The sequence below is a fragment of the Scomber scombrus genome, chromosome 23, assembly GCF_963691925.1.
Source record: "Scomber scombrus chromosome 23, fScoSco1.1, whole genome shotgun sequence".
In the NCBI taxonomy this organism is placed as follows: Eukaryota; Metazoa; Chordata; class Actinopteri; order Scombriformes; family Scombridae; genus Scomber; species Scomber scombrus.
The window spans coordinates 3,847,072-3,873,548 of NC_084992.1; the positions used below are offsets into that span (position 1 = coordinate 3,847,072).

Sequence of the window (26,477 nt, forward strand, 5' to 3'; positions counted from 1 at the left end):
ATGAACTGTTGACCTACTTCAGCTCACAGTCGTCATCCTGTTGCCGAGGAGACGAATGACTCACGTCTCTGTTGTTTGGGTGGTTTTTTTGCAGATTCATTTTGTTTACTTTGGGACCCAAAAAACCAAATGTTGTGTGTGTGATTTTAAATGTTGCACAACTAAGAGTGTGTGTGTGTGTGTGTGTGTGTGTGTTTGAAGCCATGAAGAGTAAAAACCATTAAATATTTAAATCTTAACTTCTTTACACAAATTTATGTTAGCAGCTTCAAGCATGGTTAATTACATCGGGGGAATTATCAGTTTAGCTGACCAATCAAGTGGCTCGAATGAAAACACACACACACACACAGACACACATACACACACAAAACTCACAGTGGAGGCTTTTTTCTTCTCTTACAATCACAGCATTTTTCTTCCACAACATTTGCATTGCATAATATAAACCACCCTTCTCTCTCTCTCTCTGTTATACACAATGACACACAAACGCACACACACACACGCACACACACACACAAAATCGTTCCACATGTTTGCATATTTCTGTCACATTACCAGCGAGCGAGATTTGTCTTTTCTAAGCTCTCAAACGCTCCATTGTATTACAGCTACATGCAGCTCAGTGTTCACACACACACACACACACACACACACACACACACACACACACACACACACACACACACACACACACACACACACACACACACACACACACACACACACACACACACACACACACACACACACACACACACACACACACACACACACACAGTCTCCCTCTCTTACCGCTGGCTCTGCGTGGTGAGGTCAGTGCTGCTGGTTTGGTCGGGACGCCCGGACGAACACTTACTACTTTCACTGAAATAATAAAAAAAGGAAGAAAATATGAACAAAAAAAACTAATAAATAAATAAATGTTCTACAAGACAGTCAATGTTAGTTGATTAATAGACACAATAATCATTTTTTCTCCTTGTCAAAACCTGGTGACTACATTACCCACAATGCAACAATGTCCACCATCAGATTATTATTTTTTTATTCTTATTTATTTTATTCGTCTGTTTATTTTGTGTTTTAAGCTTTTTTTAATCTAGTTAAGTCTAGATTTAATTAAACTTTTTCTCTTATTTTAGATTTTTTTTTTTTAGTCCCCTAGATGGCGCTTCATCATAAAACAAAAACATCCAAAATACAAATAATATTCAATTAAAAAAAAATTTTTTTAGAGATAAATCTGGAAAGATAAATGTTCCTTTATCCATTTTAAAAAGGCTCAGTATAATTTAATTTAATCAAACAAAACATCTATTTGCTTTTAATTTCACATTTTCTTATTAGCATGTGCATTAAAGTGCAGTCTGACCATGTCACATTTAGAGTTCAGTCAGTTTATCTGCAGACTTATTTGTTATCAGTCATGTTTGTGTCAGAGAGAAAGAAAAAAATCACTTCCTCCAACCACTTCAGTCAGTTTTCAGTATCGTTCCTTTTTCTTCCAGCGTGAGCAGAAACGTTGGCTTGTTGTTGAGTCTGCGATGACAATGAAGTGCTGTTCGGCCGTCGATAAGCTGACGTCAGAGGTTTCAGTGTCAACAGTGGACAATGTGATAAATGTCAGAATCAGCACTGAACCAGATTGATCTCATGTTTGAAGTGATATTTCCACACACCTTCATGTCGACTCCAACGCTCCTTTGTGTGCTCGGAAACACTTGAAACTTTATTCAAATATTGACATAGTTGAGGTTTTAGAGGAATGCAACCAAACAGCTGACAACTGCAAATTTAGAAATCAACAAAACTAAAGATGTTTTCTGGGTCAGAGATAAATAAGGGTCGGCAAGATGATGAGATTAAAAATATGCTTAAAAAATAGTTTTAAAAGCAGCATCAGGTTTGTTAAAATGTACATTTAGTATTTTTGTTGGTTTTATGTAATTTAAAATGACATTTGCACCATTTTTAACCAAAAGTAAGACTGAATGCTCCTGAAAATGTCAAATGGTGTAACCACAAAAGAATGATACATATTAAATGTTTTATCCACCTAGAAAGAAAGAGAAAAGGGAGGAAGAAAAGAAAGAAAAGGGAGGAAACAAAAGAAAGAAAGGAAGGAAGAAAGAAAGAAAGAAAGAAAGAGGAGGAAGAGGAGAAGGAAAGAAACAAAGAAAGAGAAAGGAAGAACAAGGAGGAAAGAACGATAAAGTAGGAAGAGAAAAGAAAGACATAAAAAGATAAAGGAGGAAGAAGAGAAAGAAAGAAAAAAGAAGTAAGAAAGAAAAAGATAAAGGAATAAGAAGAGAAAGAAAGAAAGAGGAGGAAGAGGAGAAGGAAGAAAGAAAGAAAGAAAGAAAGAAAGAAAGAAAGAAAGAAAGAAAGAAAGAAAGAAAGAAAGAAAGCTGATCATGGAGATCAGGAACCTGATATTATGTAATATTTAGAACAATTCTATTCCATTACATTTATTTAATATAAAAAGTTATAATGTAAGATCATGCCAAACTAGTTGATATGGTGTTTTATTGAGAATTTAGTGTTTTTAAGCAAGTTGAATTATTTGGTACAAAGTTTTTATGGTTACACCACTTAGACATTTTTGCCATAATCCTCTAATATATTCTCTCTAAATGGATTAAAAGCAGAAATTTGATGCTGGGTCCACAAAAAAAGGATGTGTGCAAGTTATTCATACGTTTATTTTCACATTTTAACCCCTTTAAATTTAAACTAAACCACATGACTCACCCTTCTCAAAAGCCTGATAATCAGACTGAATTATATCTTAGTTTTCACTTCATTATTCCCTGTAAGAGATGTGAGCAGTGATTCAGACGTCTGCAATTACACAGCTGCAAACTGTACGATTAAATTCTGTAATTTAAGCCAATGACTGATAGCAGCACCACTTGAGAAGAATCAAATTTCTCCATATTTAGAGACATTTGTGACAAAGATCATTGACTAAAATCACTGCCACAGATGTACGTCAGTATTGGCTTGAAAACAAGGAACTAGCAGACGTCAGTTGGTATTTCCCCAATACGTTAATCCGTGTTACTATAAAGCCAAACAGTGTTGATAACTGAAATCTAAATAAAAGGACCGCAGCTGCTTCGGTCAACAGCTCTAACTACACTGAGAGCTTATCAGCTACAACGTCATTCAGGTTATCTGGCAGATAAACAGCACGCTTCATTCAAACCTCGTGTAAATATTTGAGGAATGAGCTGAACTTCTGAACACATGTAGACACAAGGGAGTTCTCCAGCTGAATGAGAGGAATTGTCTTATACTGTGAGGGCTGACATTTTGCTGCTAAATTCACTGCTGAGGTCACAGAAATATTAAAAACTTGTCAAAACAATCGGCTTGAATGAGAAAGATACTACAGGCCTTTACAGTGACAGTCCTGTGTTAGACTTTCTCATCGTAGGGTCGTAAGACATATTTAATGGCTTTTGGTTTCATTCTTTTATTTTTTTGTGATCCAGTCTGCAGCCCTTCAACACTCTGTCAGCACCCGGTCATAGCGAGATGTGTTAAGTCCAGTGTTGAGGTCAACGATGAAGCCCAACTGCTCCGAAAATAATCTTTTTTGCTTTATGTGTCTGCCTGTGTGAGTGTGATGCTGTCTTCTTAAGCTTCACTGAATTTCGTCTCCACCTCACTTGAACATTCATCAAGTCCTCTGTGAACACACGTTATCTTCCACCACATTAGTCCCTCTTTTTCTACCCTGTTTATCAACACTGTCACAATTATCAGGCTTTTTAAAGAAACTCGTCAGCTAACGTCACATTTTGCTGTAATATGTAGCGACGACTAAAGTCACATAAAGAATGAGGTCATAAACCTGAGACCAAACACAAGACAAGACTAGATAACAGCTAATTAATATGGGCACTCGCCACCAACTGGACCAAAGTGTGAATGACTTGAAGTTACGTTTGACCACCTTCAATGTAATCTGTCAAAAGGTCATTGTTTAAAACATATTCTGTCCGAAGTTTATTAATATGAAACATTTCATGTATCCAAACTGCACTAAATTCGACACTGCACTCCCTTTCGTCTCCAGTCATACACCCACCAAGTGTAGAGTAGGTCTGGGCAATATATCGATATTATATTGATGTTGTGATATGAGACTAGATATCGTCGTACAATTTGGACAATTTGGATATCGTAATATCATGATACGGCATAACTCTTGTCTTTTTCTGCTTTTAAAGGCTGCTTTACAGTAAAATTATGTTATTTTCGTAACTCACCAGACTGTTCTAGGTGTTCTATTATTGGCCTTTAACCCTCTTAGTCATTATATCCACAATACTGATGATTATTTATAATAAATCTCATTGTGAAAGTATTTTGTGAAATCACCCATCCCAAGAGTAGAGGGTTAATAACATGAAGTCATGGGATATATCAGCAATTGGCCATCAGATTTTTCCGTCATTGTTTCGGTCAATGATGGAAAACATTCGGTTAACTCGACCTTTTCCATCAACAACGGTCTAAATAAAAACCTGGAGATGAAAATGTCACCGGGCAGAATGACACTCACCAGTTTGGCTTGCGGTTTCCTCTGTCTCCTCACTTCCAGTCTGAGTCTCCGTCTGCGCTCCGCTGCCGACCTCCACGGAGGGTCTCGGGGGCAGAGTCAGGGTAGTGCGCCCAGCTGTGGTGCTTTTCTCCTGCTGTGGAGCTCCCACGCTGGCCCTGGGGGCGACTGGAGGTCTGGGTGGAGGTTTGGGGTTGGCTGCGGAGGGAGTCTCACTAACAGAGGGGGTGATTTTGGGTTGAGGGGGTCTGGGGGCTGGGACGGGGGCAGAGGAACTAGACGGGACGGTTTCTATAGCAGGTGGGGGTTTGGGTGTGACAGAGGGTTTTTCTGTGTTTTTGCAGGGTTGGGGTGCCGGAGCCGGAGCTGGAGCAGATTTCGGGGTACAAGAAGGTGCTGGTTCTGCAGTAGTTTGAGGTTTAGAGTCTGCTGAGGGGGGTTCAGGTGTTGTCAGAGCCTCAGTGCTATCTGATGCACCTCCATCCTCCCAAAATACCTTACTGGATGGTTTGGGGGCATGTGAGAAGGTTTTGGGTTTCGGAGCGACCACGGGAGGAGCCGATTTGGCCGGTTGCCCCTGGAGACGAGGACGTGGACGGGGCTCTGGTCTCTTTGTGACGACACACCCCTCGATGGTCCCGCTGCCTCTGTTACCGTCTCCACAGCTCCCATCAGCCACCTGCTGCTGCTGCTCGAACGCCTGGATCCTCGCTTTCAGAGCCGCCATGTCCTCCGCGTCCTCTTCCTCCTCGGTCTCCGATTGGCTGCGCCCGCTGCTGTCGCTACGGTGATCAGGGAAGCCCCAGTCGTCAGCGCTGAAGGCCTCGAGCAGCTCCTGCAGGTATTTCCCCTGACTCACTTCCTGGTTAGTGGTTTCACTCGATGCTCGGGCGGCTAGTGTCGCTAAACCGTCGTCTCGCAGTTTCACTAACGTCTGAACTTTGACCTCGTTGCCGGTTGGCTGCACGCTGAGCCTGGATCGGGGGCGTGGCCTGGGACGCTCGCACGGGACTTGAGAAGAAGTCGTCGAAGGTGTTGCTGCGTCAACAGCAGCTAAAGGTTGATCCCATTGGTCTGTTTGAGTGCCACCAGTTGATGTTAGAGGCGAATTAAGTTCGACGAGGACGTCGAAGCACTGAGTGTGTGTGCCGGTCTCAGAGGATGTGTTCGATACAACGCCGTCACAGACACGAGAGCTGGGTGTTGATTGGTTGGCGATGATGGCGACGTCTTCAACATGAGGCGGTTTTGGAGGTTGGGGCAGAGGCGGCCGTGGCGGTCTGACCGGTCTTTTCGCTAAAACACAAAACACAAATTATTTTTACTTACAAAATAATCTAAAAAAATAAAAAAGCGTTTAAAATAACCAAGCTTCTTCTCACCCTGCGAGTCTTGAGGATCGGGAGCAGCACCCGGTTCGGTCTGGGTGGCGATGGTTATCGTAGAAACTGGACGTGATGTGGATGAAGATAAGGAGGATAAGGAGCTCGAGGAGGAAGACGGACGGAGAACCTGCTCCTGTGTCTTCTCCCTGATCACCTCCTCATAGGAAGGAGGAGGCTGAGGAGGAGACACACAACCAAAATATAATATAAATACAAATTCACATCAATACAATACAAGTGGAAAGCAAATAAAAGTTGACCATTACTTATTGCATCATACTCAGCTCTGGGAAAATGTAACAGTCTTTAGTTTTTACTAAGACAGACAGATAAGACAGTTACCTGAATGGACGGAGGGATCGTGGATCCCCAGATCTGTGCAGCAGGAGGAGGCGGAGGAGGGAATCCTCCAGAAGCTCCAGGAAACCAGGACGTGGAGGCGAGCGGTTCAGCTGACAAGATGGTGATCTCTGGTCGCCTAGCAACAAATCCAAATAAAAAGGAAGCCAGGAATGATTTTAACAGACATCGCTTTATTTTAAGGATGTTATTACTGGTGTTTGAGGTTTGACTCCACCTTTACGAGACTCAATCATGATGATTGCTGAGCAGAAATTCAACTTTCTCTTCGGGTTATATCCATTTTCCACATGTCTACTACAAACCGAGTTACATCACACTTCCATCTAATAAAACAAATTTTGTTCTCAGCATTCACTCAAGTGTTTTATAACCAGGAAACGTAACTCAGCTGTTAAACTCGCTATAAATGACGCAATACACAACAACAAGTATCTTAGTGATTGGAGAAAAGTTTATAAATGTTTACTGTGTGTGGACTTAAAACAAAGCTGTGTGAATATAAAGCAGGAAGGAGCCGAGGGATAAATCGCTCCGTCAGTACATTCCTTACATGGGAGTTTATTTATGGTAAACACTAAAGGTCACACTTGTTTGTTGACTACAAATATCCTCCCTCTTTCTTTCTGGACTTGACCTACATTAAAAAGCATCAACATAACAAAAAATGTGCCCGTACTTCCCTATACATGTTTTGATTCTTCTCACCAGTGACTAAATGGACAGCAGAGTTCAATTTGAACATGAAACATATGTTTTTTATCCCCTTAAAGCAGTCGTATTTGTGCAATAAAATCTGATAACATGAAGACGATCCGACGATCAGTGCCATACCTCCTGTCTCTGTCTCGGTCTCTTTCTCTTTCCCTGTCTCTCTCTCGCTCTCTGTCTCTTTCTCGGGGCGTTTCAGAGAGAGACGTCGACCTGTTGGAGGCTGACAGACAGAAAACAGAAGAGTTAAATACAGAAAAAATACAGATTATAAAAGCTTTATGGAAAATTAAATCTATTGAAAGAATTAAACCAGCAGTAGTGGAAAGTAACTGAGTACATTCACTCATTTTGAAGGTACGTGTACTTTACTGTAGTATTTCCATGTGATGCTACTTTCTACTTTCTACTCCACTACATTTATTTAACAGCTTTAGTTACTTTTCAGATGCAGATTTGACACAATGGATAATATAACAAGCTTTTAAAATACAACACATTGTTAAAGATGAAACCAGTAAAGCAGTGTGTAGTCGGCTCACATTTCAGATGTCTATGAGTTGTTAACAGCTCCACTAAATAGTGACTTTTCCCTCTAAACTTCTCACATGGTTTCATTTCAATAAATGTTCAAATGATCCAATATTTCAGCAAAAATCAAAGATTAGATTACCTGTGAATCTGACTCTTTTACTCGATACATTTGGATGGATTCAGGCTTTACATTACATAAAACATTTTCTAGGACGATCTGACAATGATGAAAAATGTGTCCTAAAATATGTCAAACGATGCCCAAAGTTTGTGCACACATGAACATAACGGCCAAATTTGAAAGGTTAACATTTCATTTTGAGTTTGTCGAGTTAAATCAGTAAAAGTGCGTTCCCACAACGATGGAATCAAACCATAGTCTAAAATATACTGAGAGTAATATTACAGTATTATTAAGGTTTACCAAGAGGTCTACACTGAAACCAATTAAGTAGTTTTATTTGAGAGTGCTTGCTTTTTGTAATTTTTGCAAAGCTACTTCTCTGATTAAATAAGGCTGCTTTATTTATCCTGTTTGATTTCATCCGTATTCTCTTTTCTTTGCATAATTTCCGATACATTTCCAGCAGTTATGTCGACAGAAGCTTCTGCATCTATCTGTGCAGTGATTACATGAGTGAGTTCAGTCTGTAGATCTGATTATTAAAAACTTTCTTCTGTTTCTTTAATGAAATACAGACATATTTAGCTGCTTCATTGCACACAAAGGATCTCCACACCCAGATAGTATCATGATGAAGAGACTAAGGTTGAATACTTACTTCTCTTTATAGCAGCTCTGATGGAGGACAGCGGGCCCTGGCTACAAAGAGAGAGAGAGAGGAAAGAGGGAAAAAAAGGAAAACATGAGTCACATTACTTCATCTCTGTTGCAGCCACCTCCCTCTGTAAATCTCTCTCTCTTGGTTTTCCAGGGACAAATATAGCTGGGTCATCCCACCCAGTCGTCAATGTTGGATCTCCACAAACAGGAAAACACTGGGAACAGTCGTTTTCTCTTTAAAGTTCTAACTTCTTTGTGAGTGTCAGTTTTCTTCATTGTCAGATTTATCAGATTAAAATCGATAAATCTGACAATAAAAATCAAGAACAGCCACATTGTTCATATCAGACCATTCACAGTATTCCTGCATAATTAGTCTCTACCAAATACCTCATCATCAGTCACACATAAACAACAACATTAATCCTTAATGAAGCTTGCAGAGAGCTGAGAGACTTTATTCTTCAGTTTTTTACACTAATAAATGTGAAAAAATGTAACAGTGTTTTTTTTAATTTTTTGAATAAGTATGGGTCAAACACTCTACAATAATGTGTATCAGCTGCACACAAATGTTTTTAAGAAGTTGAAATATTTCCATTTTTGTTTATTTTGGGTCACATTAGAAGAAGTCATCAAATGTCAGGCTAAAATTAAAAGTATTTAGGCTCAAATGTGAGTCAAAATGGGTAAGATTTGACCGTGAACAGTATATAAGGGTTAAGCGTCCATCAACTTGGGCCACGGACCAACTATTTATTCCTTGTATTTTGTGTCCTACAAAAATAAATAAATAAGAGGAAGGACAGAAAAACAGACTGACTGTCCTCATCAGAGGAAACTGAAGGTATCTACACAGGAAGTTCACATCCTGGTTAAAGAGTGAAACTTCCTTTGAAATCCCAGCGGACACACTGAGCATAGTAAACACTCACATAGTAGTTTCATTATTTATCTATTTACTGTATCTTAAACTTCTCTGTAAACTTCTCTTTAAATGTGCTCGATAACTGACTAATAAATAAAAACAGCATTAAAAATATCCTCCCTTTTACTTTTAGTGCATATAAGGACAGTTTTGGTAAATTTAGCAAATTATATACAAGAAAAATTGTGGTATTTCATCATTACACTGATTAAAAAATGTCAATATTATCACCTGAAAGTACAATGAGCCCTTTATATCTACAGAGGAGGCGACAGTGGCCCAGAACGGACAAATCAAACACTAGACTTTCTCGTTTTTTCGGGGGTTTTGTAGCGATCGTACGATCTCCAACATCCTTAGAAGGGAGGGGGGAGGGGAAAGGGGTTTTAGGTGATCAATCTCACCACTAGATGCCAGTAAATCCTACACACTGCACCTTTAATATGCAAAAAGTTGAGCGCCCACATACAAAGAAAAGACAGAAGAAGTGACATTTTGCTTCCTGTACGTCATAATTTATTCATTAAATCTGTTTCCATTGTAGTTTGTCATATTTTGCTTTTATCGATATATCAATTTTTCCACTTCATCCCAGTGTACAACTCTTTTTTCCAAATTTCCAGTGTCTCCACTCATGTTTTTGTGTGCAAATTGGAAAAGCGTGCATGGAAACCAACTTAAAGCAATTCCAAAAACTAAACTGCTTCTCCCTTTGCGATTTATTAAAAGTAATAGTTCAACATTTTAGGAAATATGCAGAGAGTTCGATGAGAGGATTGATGCCACTCTTGAGTCTGTGCAGTAAATATGAAGCCAATTAGCTTAGCATTAAAAAAAAGAGTCTGGCTCTGTCTGTTAGGAGGATTTTATTACATTTGGTTGGACAGTACAATCATTTAAATATTGTTTTTCTCTTAATCTACCCAAGTAAAAGAATGATCTTTAAAAATTCCCAGAATGAGAATTAGGGAAAATTCCCTGGTATTCCCCTGAACTTCGGCGTAAATCAAATTCTCAGACGTCACCTGCCTGCAACCCAAAACCTGTCAAACTGATTTAAAAGATGTTTCAAGATTTAATTGTGCCAACGTTTTTTTTTCTTCCTCTTTCCTATTTAAATGGAAAAATGTAAGATGTTGCTCTGCAGAGACTCACCCGGTCAGCAGAAGGAAGTCCGATGTCTTAATCTCTTTTCTCGCACTTTGCGTCTTTTTACTAAAAAAAAAATTGGCTTTCAAGTCTGTTTTCTTTCTGTGTTTCTTTGTCTCTAACAGTCTTTCTCTCTCTTGCTCTCTTTTTCTCCTGCAGAGCTTTTAACCATGAACAGACACACATGACTCACCCTTGACACTGCCCAAACACTCCAAAACTGCTTTACTTTCAAACACTGATGGAAAAATACTCCTGTTTTTTCCGTTTTCTCTCTGTTTCACTGAGAAGGCATTGGACTAGCACTTCATAAAAAGCAGTAAAGTGACTCTTGTAAGTCCAAATTTAGCATAAAATCACAATGTTTAGATTATTTTTAGCCTTTCAGAGGTCTTAGTTTAACTTGATGGTAACTTTTTACAGCTGTTTTTAGTTTTTAATGTAACAAACACCGACAAAAGGCAACAGAACAAGTCTTCATAAAGAAAGGTTAAATGGTATAAAACACACATTAATGGGGATAATGGTGCATATTTTTCTACATTCATTCCTCGCAGGCATTCGTACTCGGTTGTACAAACGCAAAGTGACAGACTAATGTGTGTGAAGAATGAAAACGTAGGGGGTTTAAATGGCACCCTGAGGAGTAACGCTGTGAAGCAATGTTTAGCATGTGTTGGCAGTTTATATGTTTGAATATGCATAGAGATGAAGGTCTCGCTGTAGCGCTGCAGGTCTTTTTTTATTGCTCTCGCTCAACTGTTTTAAACATGCAGGCTTGGAACAATATAGATGAGTCAGGTTTTCAGTGTTTGTGCCAAAGAAAAGGGTCGATGCACAGTTGTATTCAATGCAAGTTTCCAGGATAAACTGAGATATTAGTATTTATTTATTTGATGTAACGACACCTGTCACAATAACTACTTTTGTTGGACGATATATTGTCCAAGAAATAATGGCGACAAATGATATTATTGTCAATGTAACTTTCTGCAACCCTGCGTCATCTGATAGGGGAAACTGTTTGGTAGCATTTACTTTTTGCATCATTAAGCTAACGTACAAATTGGATGCGCTAGATTCCCTCGATCCTCTTACCTCAGGCTTTCAGTGTAGAGACCTGAGATCAACCTGCTCCTCTCCTCATCTCCTACTGCTAGTTCACAAACTAGAACAAGGTTAATGATCTATACAGTGACATATCATTGATGTGATGTGTAAATAAGCGATAGAAGAAGAAGAAAAAAACTTCTTCAGAATATTTCGGTTGGACTGTTTTCTCCGCCTCTGCCAATATCGGCTTCGCTCAACTCCGTCTGCAGGTGAAGTAAACTGCTCCACAACATAGCGAGTGATGCATTAATTGCGCAACACAACAAATCGATAATGAAATTGCTGTTGCAGCCCTACTATTTACTATCCAGAGCACTACATTTACTGTCCACAATGTCCACGTCATGCACACTGCTTTCTGTTAACAATCCCACAATTCAACGCTCCACATTTTAAAGATGTGAAAACTACCGTGGTGCAAATCTACAGCTGATGGTGACGACACAAAACGACAATGATTGATATCCCAAATCTTAATGTGCTGCTCACTACTGACTGAGCTATTTAGTGTTTATTATAAAGGGAGTAGTGAATGAGTGAATAAGGGAGAGATTGCAGACACGGCCAAAGAGTTGCTGGTTGAACATCAGTCGTAAATAAAGAGAAAAACCTGAGAGGAGAACGACATAACGGGACTTTTCCGATGTTAATATGCTGCTAATGCGAAATCTAAACTTCCTGTATCTGACTCAAAGAAAACAAGCCTCCCAGAAAAGACGATGATTGATTGTCTTTAATATAAATCTGCTGCAGGAAGTTTTAAGATTGAGTCTACAAGAGGTTTTAACTGAGGATAGAAGCTGCTCTGCTTCTACACTAAGCCTTTTTTTCACAGCTGTTTTTGCTTTAAACAAATGTTCTGGTTGAGGTGAAAACCTGAAAGTAATTACTGCAGTTTGATCAAACTGTAAACACAAGATTTAGATAATGTAATATGTAGAAAAACAAAACTAACTTAATCTGATATTAAGTTAAGAAGGTCAGAAACAGCCTTGAAAATGACTCTCTGTGCAAGGGGCTGCTGTTTTGTTTCTCTGGTTACCATTTTTCAAGTGAAATCAACTTAAACCGACACACACACACACACACACACACACACACACACACACACACACACACACACACACACACACACACACACACACACACACACACACACACACACACACACACACACACACACACACACAGTCTTTAAACCCTGTGACTTCTCTGGCCAGTTGCCATGCCAACCGGCCAACAGCCAAAATACTTTCAGGAGTGTGTCAGACGCAGAGCAAAAAGGGGGAGAAAACTTGTCCCTGCGAGTCTACGAAGACGCTGCAGAAAAGAGCCTCAAACTGGACTCTTTTTGGTCTTTTGATGCATTTAAAAACCTTCAGATTCAATGATTTTTTTCTCCCCTCTTTTGTGAAAGGTTGTGATTCAAAAGATCGGACCTTTTACCTGGACTCAACATCAAACACACCTCCAGGGGCCAAAACTCTTCTTTCTACATGTGACACAGATTTAATTCACACTTCCTGCTAACATCTTGATTAACCTTCGTGTCGTCCTCCCGGGTCAAATTGACCCCGTCTGTTTTGACGTTTCCTTCTTTCCTCCCTTCCTTCCTTCCTTTCCTTCCTCCCTTCCTTCTATCCTTCTTTCCTCCCTTCCTTCCGTCCTTCCTTATGTCCTTCCTTCCTTCCTTTCCTTCCTCCCTTCCTTCTGTCCTTCTTTCCTTCCTTCCTTCCTTATGTCCTTCCTTTCCTTCGTTCCTTCCTTTCCTTCTTCCCTTCCTTCTGTCCATCTTTCCTCCCTCCTTCCTTTCTTCCTACATTCCTCCCTTTCTTTCCTCCCTCGCTCCTTCTCTTTCTTTCCTCCCCCTACCATCCTCCCTTCTTTCCTTCCTTCCTTCCCTCCTTCCTTCTGTCCTCCCTCCTCCTTCCTTCCTTTCCTCCTTCTTTATTTCTTTCCTCTCCCCTACCATCCTCCCTTTCTTCCTTCCTTCCTTCTTTCCTCCCTCCCTCCTACCTTCCTTCCTCCCTTCCTTCCTTCTTCCCTTCCTTCTTCCTTTCCTTCCTTGACTCGAGGACAACAGGAGGGTTAAACTGCCAGGCGAGAGCAGCATCTCTTACCTGTGACGATGCTCTGGCTTTCTTCTGTCCGGTCGACCTGCGAAGACAAAGATGAAGAGATTCCGATTAATTTAACACCTAACTGAAATGTTACAGTAGCACCGAGTATCGAAAACTGACCAGCATCCAAAGTGACTTCAGTGTTTGGTAAAAATCTTCTTTATTTATTGTTTGATCACTCCTGATTTAATGTTAGACTCTATTTTATCTTGGAAAAGTTCTTTATTAAACACAGATTGCATATTTTGTTAAATAACAAAGAGGATTACATGGAACACTTCTTGCCTTGGTACGGAAACTCAGGCATCAAGAAAGACCAAGTGAACGTTCTTCCATTGTTTTCGACACACAGTCAAAATTCATGTTAACCTCCACTTCATTCTGCATTAGAATGATTAATATATTATATTATCCTCATTAGCAAGATGTTTATGTTGCTATGTGCTACACTACAGTTAGGACAGTGTTCAAATCGTGTCTTTCGTTTGGTTTTGTGATGGAAACACAATCCTTTAACTCACGGGAAACAATGTGTTTTATGTTTCTGGTAGGGGCCGACCGATATGGTTTTATTTCAGGACCAATACCAATACCGATTATTACTTATCATGGAGACATTTGCAGAAGTAACGTGTCGAAATTAACGATTACGCTTCATTTGTTATGGCAAAACAGCTTTTGAAAGCCTTTAGTTGGTTATTTAAATGCAGTGGTGGAAAGATAAATGTACTTTACTCTGAATTATAGACTTTACTGTCTATAATTCCACTTCACTATATTTATTTGACAGCTTTAGTTACTTTTTAGATTAAACGTTGACATAAAATAACGTAATGATGAGATTATAATAAACAACACCTTGTTAAAAAAGATTAAGCCAATGGTTCCCAGTGGACTTTTGTTTGTTGTCTCTGAATCACTTGCAGGTCCACTAAAGAGACATTTCCCCTCACATGGTTTCAAATAGATAACTGTTTAAGGTCCAAGGAGGTAAAACTGTCCCATATTTCACAAAAATACAAAGATTCAATTTGTTACGCAGCTTCTTTCCTGCCTTATCCAACATCTCAAAACCTCTCCGATTTATCTCATGACCCTCATAAAATATTACAAACTAGCTCCACATGATGCAACTATAACAATAAAATGCATTGACCCATCCTCTGTATGAATAATGCACTTCACAGCCCCATTTTCTGCTAAACGAGTACTTTTACTGTAATGCTTTAAATAAATGTAGCTGTTGATACTTCTGTACTTTTACTGAAGTAGTAAATATAGCAATGAAGTATTTTTGCATTGTTGTTTTGATTCTTTTAACCAAGTAAAAGGTCTTAATACTTTCTCCACCCCTGTTTAAATGTATTAACAACATGTGACAGCAGGGAACCTGACATTTAAAACTAGGCGACTTCATTACTAATGATCACTAGAGCTGAATACGTACAATAGCAACAACACTGACTATTCAACTCTGACAACTGTACACCATCTGTGCTGCAGTCTGTTAATGGATTAAAAACGACCTCAGATGAAGATCATTTACGTTCAAAGTCTCCAACAACAATCCTGCATCTCTCAAACAGAAACAAGAAACAGACCCAGAAACAGCTGAAGGGCTTAAATTCAGTAATGGTACTAGAGTCGTAGGTTAAGACTAAAAGTAAAAGTCCTCGTAGGTGATGTGTAAGAAATAACATTGGTAGAATGGTAAATGGACTGTACTTATAAGGCGCTTTCTGGTCTTTTTTTTGACGTTTTTACACTACATGTCACATTCACCCACATTCACACACTGATGGCAGGAGCTACCACGCAGGGTGCCAACATGCTCATCAGATGGAGGCTAATATTCAAACACCATTGGGGCAGCCATTGGGAGCAATTTGGGGTTCAGTATCTTGCCCAAGAACACGTCAACATGAGGACTGGAGGAGCTGGGAATCGAACTATGGATCCTCCAATTGGTGGATGACCCGCTCAACCTCCTGAGCCACAGCTGCCCTGACATTACAGCCTTTCAAAAAAAAAATGTTGGCTTTTGTCAGATGGCTAAATTATGGCTCAAAAAATAAACTTGTTGACTTCGCTATCAAATTTACATTAGCTTAAAGAGAGACTCAACGTCAACTTAAACCACTGCAACAAAGTGCACTACTTGGGTATCTTCAGCAGTGTAAATGGAAAACTGGCCATGCCCGTCGCCATAGAAACAGATCTATAGATTTTGGTGTATTTAAAACTTCAGTGCAGAGGATTGGGATTTTTTTTTTTTTTTTTTTTTTTGCAAATTCAGCAATATCTGCTGCCTCGCCTTCCTTTCTTCTCAGTGACGTCTGTAGCACAGCAGCATGCACAGCCGCCACTGTTGATAGGTTATTACTCATGATGGGTAACCAATCAGAGAGTGCTGTGGGCGGGACATTGCTAAAAAACCACAGAGTGGTGATTACAGATGAAGAGAAGCAGCTGCATCAAAGCCTTAATTGGACATATTAGCAATCAGATTTCTTTTTAGAAGTGATTCCAATAATTGTAAAAATGCTGAATATCCGATCAGATAGTCAGTCGACCTTTTGTTTCCAGTTTTTTGGGGGTAAACACAAGAAGAAGAAGTGGTTATCATGGTTGAACAGACAAAGAAAACTGCATCAAAAGAAAACCCTAACAGGAGGATGTTGATCTCCTGCACACATTAGTTTGATTGACAGGTAATTTATAGGAAGTGTAACACAGAAAAACTGGAAAAATAAGACCTGAGCAACAAAGATGACAGCAAAACAAAAAAAAGACAAAGAACCTCTCTAACTTCTCCTCATCTGAAGCTGCTGTCTGCATCTTTTTAAGTGAATAGAAGGAGAAAGAAAAGAGAGAAAAGAGAGAAAAGACAAGTAGAGCTACACTGTGTTTTTCTGCATGTGTGTGTCAGTATTTTCCATTTCCTACCTCCTCTCCTCTCCTTCTCGTCACAAACTGATCAACTGGTCAGCTCGGTTCCCCTTAAAGTCCACAGAAACTAAATGTTGACGTGTTTGGAAAATATTCTGGAAAAATGACAGATTTTCTCTCTTTTTCTGCTCCTCTTAATGCTCAAAACTTCTCCTTCCTCTGTTCAGTCTTCTCTTAACCCCCCCTCTTCCTCCTCCTTTCATTCTCACTGCCCCTAAAACTCGTAAACGGACCGCCCGCCTGCTCTGGCCCAGCGTCGTGATTGGCAGACACCTTCCAGGAAGTGGAGCGGCGATTGGCTGCTGTGAGATTCTGCTGGAGTCATCAGGAGTTTTAACACTTCCAGATGTTTGTCCTGCAGCAGGCTGGCTGAGTTTTAGTGCTGGAGCTGCGTTCAAACGCGCATACGCCGACCGCAGCACATTTTCCTCGGAGCTCGTCATCGGCCCGGGTTTCTTGTTCGGCACGGAGGGGTCAGAGGTCACGGGTCACAGATTGGAGCTGGAAGGGAGTCAATGTTTTGCTCGAGGAAAACTTCAAGATCATAAAAACAGAAGACAAAAACCTTCTTAAAGCTGCTGTAATTTTCTGGCCCTGATTCTCTAATATTGGGAATCTTCTGATATGGAGTCCGATTATCATTTTTCACGAGCTGCTTCAACCCAATAACGAAGGTTCTTGTTCAAAACTATAACGTTTTTCATCTTGAATTATTGATGTGCAATGATATGAACATTAAAATAGAGAAAAGTGACTCCTGAAATTGAAGTGAAGCGATGTTCTAGAGAGAAGACGTACCACTCTGTTAGACTTTGTTGAAACTACAGAAACACTCGCAAAATGTACAAGCTGCTTTTACAGAGTGAAGCATCTTAACTAACAAAGGATCTTTGGCAGATAACCAAACCCAACAACAGCCAAGTTTACTTTTGGTTTTGCCGTCAAGTTAGGCAGAGAATGAAGATTAATAGTCATCAACGTTTGTTATTTTAACTGGAAAAAGCAAAAGTCAGCGCTGGACCAAAATGAGAAGCTCCTCAATGAATGTTTTTCACTCTTTGTCAATAAGAAAGAGTTAAAAGTAGAGATCCAATCTGACTATTTCAGTCCTGATATCAAGTACCCATCCCATACTAGTGTTTAATTAAAAAGGTGTTTAACTTAAACATTGATTTACTAACTTTGTAAAAATGGATCAAATTTGACAACAATGTGAGTGCAAATTTATCTTCTACCTTAAAACGCTACACACTAGTGGCTTAAATGAGGAATTAGATATGACCTGTTTTCTGTGGCTCCATCTTATTGTCTGTCTGTACCAGCGAGTCCAAATCATTACTTGATCTGGGTCTTCAATCAAGCCCTAAATCATTGATTAGATGCACCTATAGAGTAACCTACATATATACATATTATCATCAGGCCTGGTTTTGTACTTTAGTCCAACGTGGACTCAATCATTTGCAAATTTTTTCACTGTCTGCAAGTGTGAGTCCTTCTTTGGTCTACTGAAACTTTTCTTTTCCTGCACCAGAGAAGAAGTTTTTTAAAGTGCAGCTCAACCTTTGCAAATCACAATCTTTCTAAAACAAAATGTGACAAATAAATACATAAATATAAATTCACTAAATAGTTCATATTTATTAAAATAGTGCTGATACCAGATCCAGCTACTTAAATCAGTGTAGTTAAAAGTCGGAGTTTATATATGTGAGCTGTAGGCTTTTGTAAAGTAAAGCAATTTATTTTAGCTGATATCAAACCATTAAAACATTCCTGGTTCTGCTCTGAATCCTTAAAGGGAAAGTTCAGCAGTTTTCCCATTTTTCCAAGTGACTAATGGGGACAACAATGTTTGAAACTGGTCCAGGATTGAAGGAGAGCGCTTCAGCCTGCAGCTCAACTAGTTATGATGTAATCCTTTGGGACAATTATGGCCCATTAATGTGCGTCCACTAAAGAAATGTCAAAGCTTCTGCATGTTCGTTAATCAGCACGACTAACAAGTGAACCTTAAATCACTAATTACAAACCAGTTCACAGTCTCTTCTCCATATGATCTGACACATCTGCTGCTTTCTATATGCTCTGCTCATCAATGACAGTAGTTAGAGTAAGATAAACTGAACATGATGCTGTGATGTTGTCTTTTAAAAGGGTTCATTTATTTATTTTTGGCCCCAAGTGGTTAAAAAACAGGCAGGTTTGAAGCTGAAATAGGTGGCATGCAGCACAGCAGACACACTAATTGACAAACTGACCCACTTTCGGTCTTTGGTGAGAAAACTTCCTCCACAAGAGATGAAAGCCTGAAACACTCACATGAGACATTTATCACTTGGCAAACTGAGAGGAGACACTGTGGTGGAGAAACTGGGTCACTCTGTTGTGGGAATCATGTCTAATGGTCACTTCATTACTTAATATAATCTACTACCGGGACTGGAAACCTTTTAGAAAGCTTTGATGTTCAATTTGATTCAGAATCGTTTCTCAATTCAAAACTGATTATTGATTAAATGAGAAAAAAGGTTTTATTTCCTCTTTATTTGCTCCAGTACACTGTGTGACAAACTATTCACTGGTGCACTTCACCGCCTCTTATATGGAATTCAAGGTAAATAACTGTCCCGACCCATAATGGCTAAGGCTGCTAATCTTCCTCTATAAAACTAAAATTGTATTTGTTGAATTATATTCAAATTTTTAATGCTCAGATTTTGTTTATTATTAATATTCACTATGTACTTTAAAACTGTGTTTAAAACTGCATTCTATCAAAAGGCCACCAGGGGGCGGCCGTTTTGGTGTCAAAAGGACTTCCGTCTCTATACAAGTCAATGGAGAATTCACCAACTTCTCACTTGATTTCTAACCTCAGTAAACATTTTCAAAATGTGTTTATGGTCTCAATCGCTAGTTTAAACCCTTCTTCAATGCAGTATGATGTTCATTTGGGACATTTTGGCCTCCCTGATTTTATATGTGACGATAAAGCAGGGTATGCATTAGGGCGTGGCTATGTCGGGATTGACAGGTTGATAGGTTCACAGGTTCAGGAGGGCGCCTCATGCTCCTCCTGATGCCCATATAAGTAGAATCTGTGTATTTTTTTTCCCAGCATGCACCTGAAATTTTCAATATGCCGCTGCTCAGATCCGAACTATTGGCCTCCGAGCAGCAGTCCACAAACCAACGGGTGACGTCACAGATGTTACGTCAATTTCTTATATACAGTCTATGGTAATAACTAAGTTTAGGCACAAATTAATAACGTTGTCAACTTTAATGAGCATTTTGAATCTCAACACATTCCTCTCCTCGTTGTTTCCTCTTTCAATGATCTGAGCAAAGCCAGCGCTGCACAAACTGAAAATAGATAAATGTGCTCAGTTTACTGCATTAATATTGACAACATTTCAAATATTAGCTGGATGTGATCCAAACTCACAAAACTTTATTGGTCAGTGTTTCGTGTTGTTTATTCGTCACGCCCCTGGAGAGTACAGGCCTTACGAATCAATCCCCCCCCCACCCCCCACATCTAATCCACTATATCTAATTAAATAGATCCAACATATTTTTATTTCTCTTTAAAAATGGAAAATGTTGGTATTTTCGACATCATTCACTTTTTTAAATCTTTCTGACCTTTAAAAAGTAACAAAAACTGAGCTGCGGTTTTGAATTTGATTAAGCTGCATTTCCCACAGCTACAGGAGAAGATGAAGATAAACAAACTTCAGAAATTAATCACAGCTTGCTTTTAAATCCACAGAGAGACCAGACTCAGCGCTGGAATGCTACACACACACACACACACACACACACACACACACACACACACACACACACACACACACACACACACACACACACACACACACAAACACACAAACACACAAACACACAAACACACACACAAACATGTCGTTGCTTTCCAGTGTATGAGTTAATGTGATGATGTATGCGTCACCTTCTTGTGACAATTACAGATTAAATCCTCTCTGTGGTACAAAAAACGTTTTTCTCATTTAAAACACATTTGTTGAAAACTCAGTGATCTCATCACAACAAGATCTGTGTGTTTATGTTTCAGCTTCTCTCTTGGTTGGTCTGATGTTTACGTTTTAAAGCAACCTGCTGTTTTAAATGGCTGAAAACACCGAAAACATTATGAGGTGCATCAAACTACTCCGAGCGTCAAATGAGGACCAAGCGATCAAACGCTGTTTTGTTTTTTCTGCAGCCAAAAAAAAGAAGAGACAATACGAATGAGCTCAGATCAACCTGGAAAAACCTGGAACTGACTAGATCATTAAGAGACTCGCTCAATCCTGCTTAATTCAACAACAAACCTGAACTCATGTCTAGTTCTAAGTCTATTTATCATGTTTTGCTTTGCTTATCATCTTTTTATCCAGTGTATTATATTTATTGTACAGCTGTATTTGATTTACCTTCTTTTTTTTTTTTTTTACACTATTTTAATCTCTCACATTCAAAAGTCCTTCTAGGGAAGGGTAATAAAAATGAGTTTCTACTATAAACAGTGTGATACCTGCATCAGACAGTTATTATGACAACAATACTGATGATGATAATAATAGAGTTGTTTAAGCCTGCATATTGAATCTGTCTCTATTAAATAAACCATAATAATATTATTACCACAACTACCACTACCAGTACTACTACCACTACTACTTCTACTACTTCCTCTACTACTACTACTTCCTCTACTAATACTACTTCCTCTACTACTACTACTTCCTCTACTTCTTCTACCTCCTCTACTACTACTAACCAATAATAATAATAATAAATATAATAATAATAATAACCAAATAAAGCCACTTATTTCACTTCACCCTACTGATTTTTTCTACAATGGTAAAAAAAAAAAGAGCTGAACTTCAAACCCTAATCATACTGTTTTGTTTTTTTCATTTTGGGGAGGGGGCTCATTGTTTGTGGTTGATCATGTTGTTGTTTATTTATGGGGTAAAGATGTAACGAGGGAGCCAGACATTGCTGTGAAATTTTTTTACATTTTAAGATTTTTTCTTTAATTCTCCTTCCTGAGCCTTTGATTGGTTGTTAAACCCGGAGGAAGACGTAGCCACTATAATAAACACTTTCAAACTTCTGCACTGACGACTTCCAACTCAAGCATTAAGAGCAGCTGTTGGTGTCAGATCCGAGAAGTTCCCCCCTCCTCAGTTTGTTTATATAAGGGGTGGTTTCTGTTTGCTTCTATATTATCATGTGGCTCTAATTGTTGCGCAGAGACTTTGGAGAGCGCTGATATGAATGTTGTCTCACTTCAAAGCTGCAACGATGAGTCGATTAGATGATCTACTTAAAAACATATCTGTATTTCATTCATTTCAGTCACTTTATAAGCACAAATGCCCCAAATTATCTGGTTTTAGCTTCTCAAATATGATGATTTTTGTCATATTTGACAGTAAATTAAACAGATTTAGATTTAGGACTGCTGGTCAGACAAAACAAGGAAAACTGAAGACGTCATAGCAGTCTTGAAGGTATTTTTCCACTATTTTTTAAACATTTTATAAAGTAAACTTTAAAACAAATGTCAGATGAATCAGTCATAATAAATAATCATTAGTTGCAGTCTGAGTCTTATTTGAATACTGAGATCAAAGCAGTAAAAAAATGCTCAAAAGCCTGGGGAAGTATTACAATTATTTGAATGTCAGGTTCAAACTTCGAACCATCTGTTTGTATTTATAATCAGTCTGACGACATCTCAGTAGTTCTCTCAGTCGATCTGTTTTGCATTTGTTTATTGGGAACTGTGTTGTTTTCTAGATATTAGTGTGCTTCTCTCACTCTGTGTCTCACGTTGTTCAGATTTCTGTTGATAAAAAGGTCAACTTTAGTTCCTCCTTTCCACCTAAACGTTCCTAGCAGCTGGTGTAAATCCGCTCTGTGCTATTTTTAACACTTGTTCTTTTGTTTTGAACATTAACTACGTGTGTGTGTCTGGGACATAATGTGAAAGTCTGGTGCAATCTGCCGTCATATAGTGTAATATTACAGTACTTTAATCCAGTGTTTCTCTGAGTGGGACAATCTTGTAAACGCTCCAATAGAGATTAAACTATTAGATAAATCGCCAACTATTTTGAACACTTTTTGGGGCAATAAATTATTAGAGACACCTGCCAAGATTAGTGCGTAGACAAGAGTTTAACTACTTATTGCATTGTGTAATTACAAGAGAATTGATCTGAGGTAGTTCTGAAGCTTTTACAGTAGAGTTTTATATAGACCTGTCATGATATCTACTTTTGTTGGACGATATATTGTCTCAGAAATAATCGCGATAAACGATATTATTGTCGATTAGTCGTTGCCAACTATTAAATTAATCGTTGCCAACTATTTTGATCATTTGATTCGTTTTTTTAAGGAAATAAAGTTTCTTTATTCCAGTTTCTCAAATGTGAATATTTTCTGGTTTCTTTAATCTTTGATTAAACTAAATTTAATGTTTTGGGTGTTTTTGAAATGAAGATTTAAATAATTAAACATTAATTCATCTATTTCCTGTTGCTGTTTTATTTTGGAGAATACAGCTGCATTAATATTATTTTAGTAAATCTGAGTATTGGTTAATGATTTTGTTTTGAAGGTACTGGGCAACTTGAGTAGGCAGGTGTAGGTAAACCTGACACAATAACTACTTTTTTATTGGACGATATATTGTCTCAGAAATAATCGCGATAAACGATATTATTGTCATTTGAAGATCATTTTATACCACTGATATAATGATAATATAATAGCATAATAATGGGTTGGCGCTACACTTCTGTATAAAAACCCAGACTGCCATTATGGTTGGGGACAGAGTTATTTACCTTTAATTCTTCTGCAGTCTCCACTCAGGACGTCACAGTGAGGAATGGAGGACACTACTCACTTAGCCAATGAGACATGAATAGCATCTTAGCTGCTAATGTGAAGTGTGGCAATACTGAGGTCAAAGGTCATGTCCATGTATCATATGATAAGTCCATATATAGACATGATGATGTTAATAATTACGTTATTGTACGATAAGTTGATAATTATTGTGACAGGCCTAGGTGTAGGACCAGCGGACACAGATAAGGGTTTATTAGTTGTTTTTTGTTTTTTAGCAGGCCAAGAGAGGCAGCAGACGCCATTGTTCTTTGTCTGTTCGCTTTCAAAAAATGATCAAATAAACCTGCACCTTGTCCTGGACAATGGACTTATTTTCCCTGTGTAAGATTCAATTTATAGGTGCCTCAGTGTTTCAGTTTATTTATTTTCATACTTTTTAAGTTGTTCATTTATAAATCAAATAAAGGACAAATTGCCAGTGCAATGGGGTAAAAAACAGGACATTTAAGGGCGTCATCTTGGACATTTCTCACCATTTTCTGACATTTTAAGTACAAAACAACCAATCAGTTAATTGAGAAAATAATTGACAGGTTAATGGTTACTAAAAACAATCATTGGTTGCAGCTTTGCAGTACATGTGTGGCAGCAGGTGGGAATTTTGTCCACAAAAAAATGTGTAGTTTGTAGTCTGCTTGTCTTAACTGAACTGAGGAACTCCCTGAAGCTTTTCTAAATCCTGTTGTCATTAAAAAGTCTTCTGCACGGTCTTATTGAGTCACACTTCAAAGCTCTCAGACCTGTGTCATAACTTTCCAAATGATAGCGAGTGAGGGCATCATCTGAGAGGCTTTTTATGGACTAATGCTGCACACAAACACAAACACACACACACAAACATACACAAACATACACACACACAGAGAGCATTTGTTTACAGGAATAGCCCTGTAGAGTCGAGATAACTTGTGTTTCTCCGCCAGAGACAGAGACAGAGGGGGGACAAAGAGGGAGGCTTTAATTAAACTAATGGCTTTAAGTCTTGGCACAGGCTTGCACCATTACAGTCAACTGGGAATGTTTTCTGTGTGTGTGTGTGTTATCAACTGTGTGTGTCAACTTTGACCCAAATTATGAGTAGCTTGCATGTTCATACAAGAATTTATAGCTTTGAGTTGAACAGGTTAGACTCCCACTCATAACTGTACAGTACAGCTGGTTTTGCCAACACTTCGAATGTTTCTTATCATTATCAGACACTTCATCTCTTTCTCATTGGTCCTGAATATCTTCTGGCATGTTTCTGTCACTTTAGCCTCTACATTGACGTACATAACATTTGCTGTGTGTCAAATCTCATACTTCTGTACAGTTTAGATATGATATTTTGATTGTGCGTTCACACTGAAGAGTATGGAAAATGTAGGGCCAAATGAGTCCCCGGATGGTGCACTCAAAACGGTCAAAAAGTTGAGACATTTCTCACCATCAACGGTCGCAATCTTGGCTACGTACCACTTTTCAAACAGGAAATGGCCTCCAAAGATGTTGTAACTATGGTGAACATTGCCACATTAGACAGTGTTTTTTTGCATTAAGCACCACTATACAAGCCACCATTAATAGGGCTAGGTATCACTTAAAAATTTACCAGTACCCATCCGAATACCCTTAAAGTGATACTGATACCAACTGAGTACTTAATTTCGATACCCATTAACACATTAAGTGTTCTGTCTTGTATCCGGTGTAACAGGCGTGTAGTGTAGACACACTTTAGAGCGTTTAGGTGGCATCTTGGCTGCTGAACTGCTAAGCGCGCTAACTCAAATTCACCACGACTTCACCACCACAGACAGGTTGCTGTTAATTGGCTGTGAGCAAGTCCTTAAAAAAAGTCATATTTTCTAGCTCTGGATGCAAAAAGGATCGATTGCAGGTATCGTTTGATGGGAGACGTTTCGATACTACTTGGTATAAAAAACATTTCAGTCGATACCTTATCGGCATTGAGAACCAATACCCAGCCCTAGTCAGTAGATGTCTTGGGTTAATTTAGGGGTCTGTAATGATTTGGTGACGCGAACGATAATATGAATGCTAACACTAGCTTGCTAACTAGCTAATCATCATTTCGGGTAGGTGTGTAACGGCCATGTGTGATTTGAGATAACACTACATTGTTGAAGTTTGGGCACTACAGAAGTAAATACATAGTGTACTAGAAGTATGTGACTAAAATCAGTACATTAAAAGCTTTTCTTGGTAGTTTTAGCCTAGCCAGTACTATATATGTATATATTCAAACCCAGAATTGTACCAGCTTAATGTTAAATGTTTACAGGGACCCTACAAAAATCACATAACTGGAGAACCCTGGAGGAGTATGAAATATCCAGCAGGTGCCATTAGACCCATTTAACCTCACTATACTCACCAATTGAATACTGCAAAACTACTCACCTTGTCTTGTACATGGATATTTATGCTAATATTTAGCTTCAATTTAGTGTTTGTATTTTCAGTGTAAACCTTCCAGTTGACTTGAGACAGGGGCAAACTTTATCATTAAGCAAGGTGGGACACAGTCTGGGGCCCCAAAGTAAAAGCACCCCAGACAGCTATACCTTCATTATCTATATATTAATGTAAAATACTGAGTTATGTTACTATTCTAACTCATCGCAACTTCAAAAGTCCCCCGAATTATGCAACAATGTACTTTCACTTCAGAGGAGAGTACAACTGCATGTTACAAATTCAGATTGTTATCACAAAATATAACAATTATATATGATGAATTATTACTGGTTAAACTGTCCAGATATAATCTTTCTCTTCACTTTTAATTAAACATGATACTTTCAACTAGTTTTACTTAAGATAAAAGTTTTGAGACGTTTCCCAGTTTGATAAAAAGGTGAAAATGAACCAAGACAGAGTTTGCCTTGAGGCCCCCAAACCA

General features: G+C 38.7%; 2 protein-coding genes across 2 annotated transcripts in view; both read right to left on the reverse strand.

Moving 5' to 3' along the window:
- Positions 1-26,477, reverse strand: part of LOC134006179 (zinc finger protein 208-like) — a 1,001,836-nt gene that overhangs the window by 900,442 nt on the left and 74,917 nt on the right. The gene's annotated exons all lie outside the window — the stretch shown is intronic.
- Positions 1-26,477, reverse strand: part of LOC134006182 (SH3 domain-containing protein 19-like) — a 33,223-nt gene that overhangs the window by 6,588 nt on the left and 158 nt on the right. The window contains exons 2-8 of the mRNA XM_062445266.1: positions 13,664-13,700; positions 8,352-8,392; positions 7,159-7,258; positions 6,307-6,442; positions 5,962-6,139; positions 4,583-5,875; positions 799-870 (exon numbers count right to left, since the gene is read on the reverse strand). Of these exons, the coding sequence (XP_062301250.1) occupies positions 799-870; positions 4,583-5,875; positions 5,962-6,139; positions 6,307-6,442; positions 7,159-7,258; positions 8,352-8,392; positions 13,664-13,700 (1,857 nt within the window). The remainder of the gene's footprint in view (positions 1-798; positions 871-4,582; positions 5,876-5,961; positions 6,140-6,306; positions 6,443-7,158; positions 7,259-8,351; positions 8,393-13,663; positions 13,701-26,477) is intronic.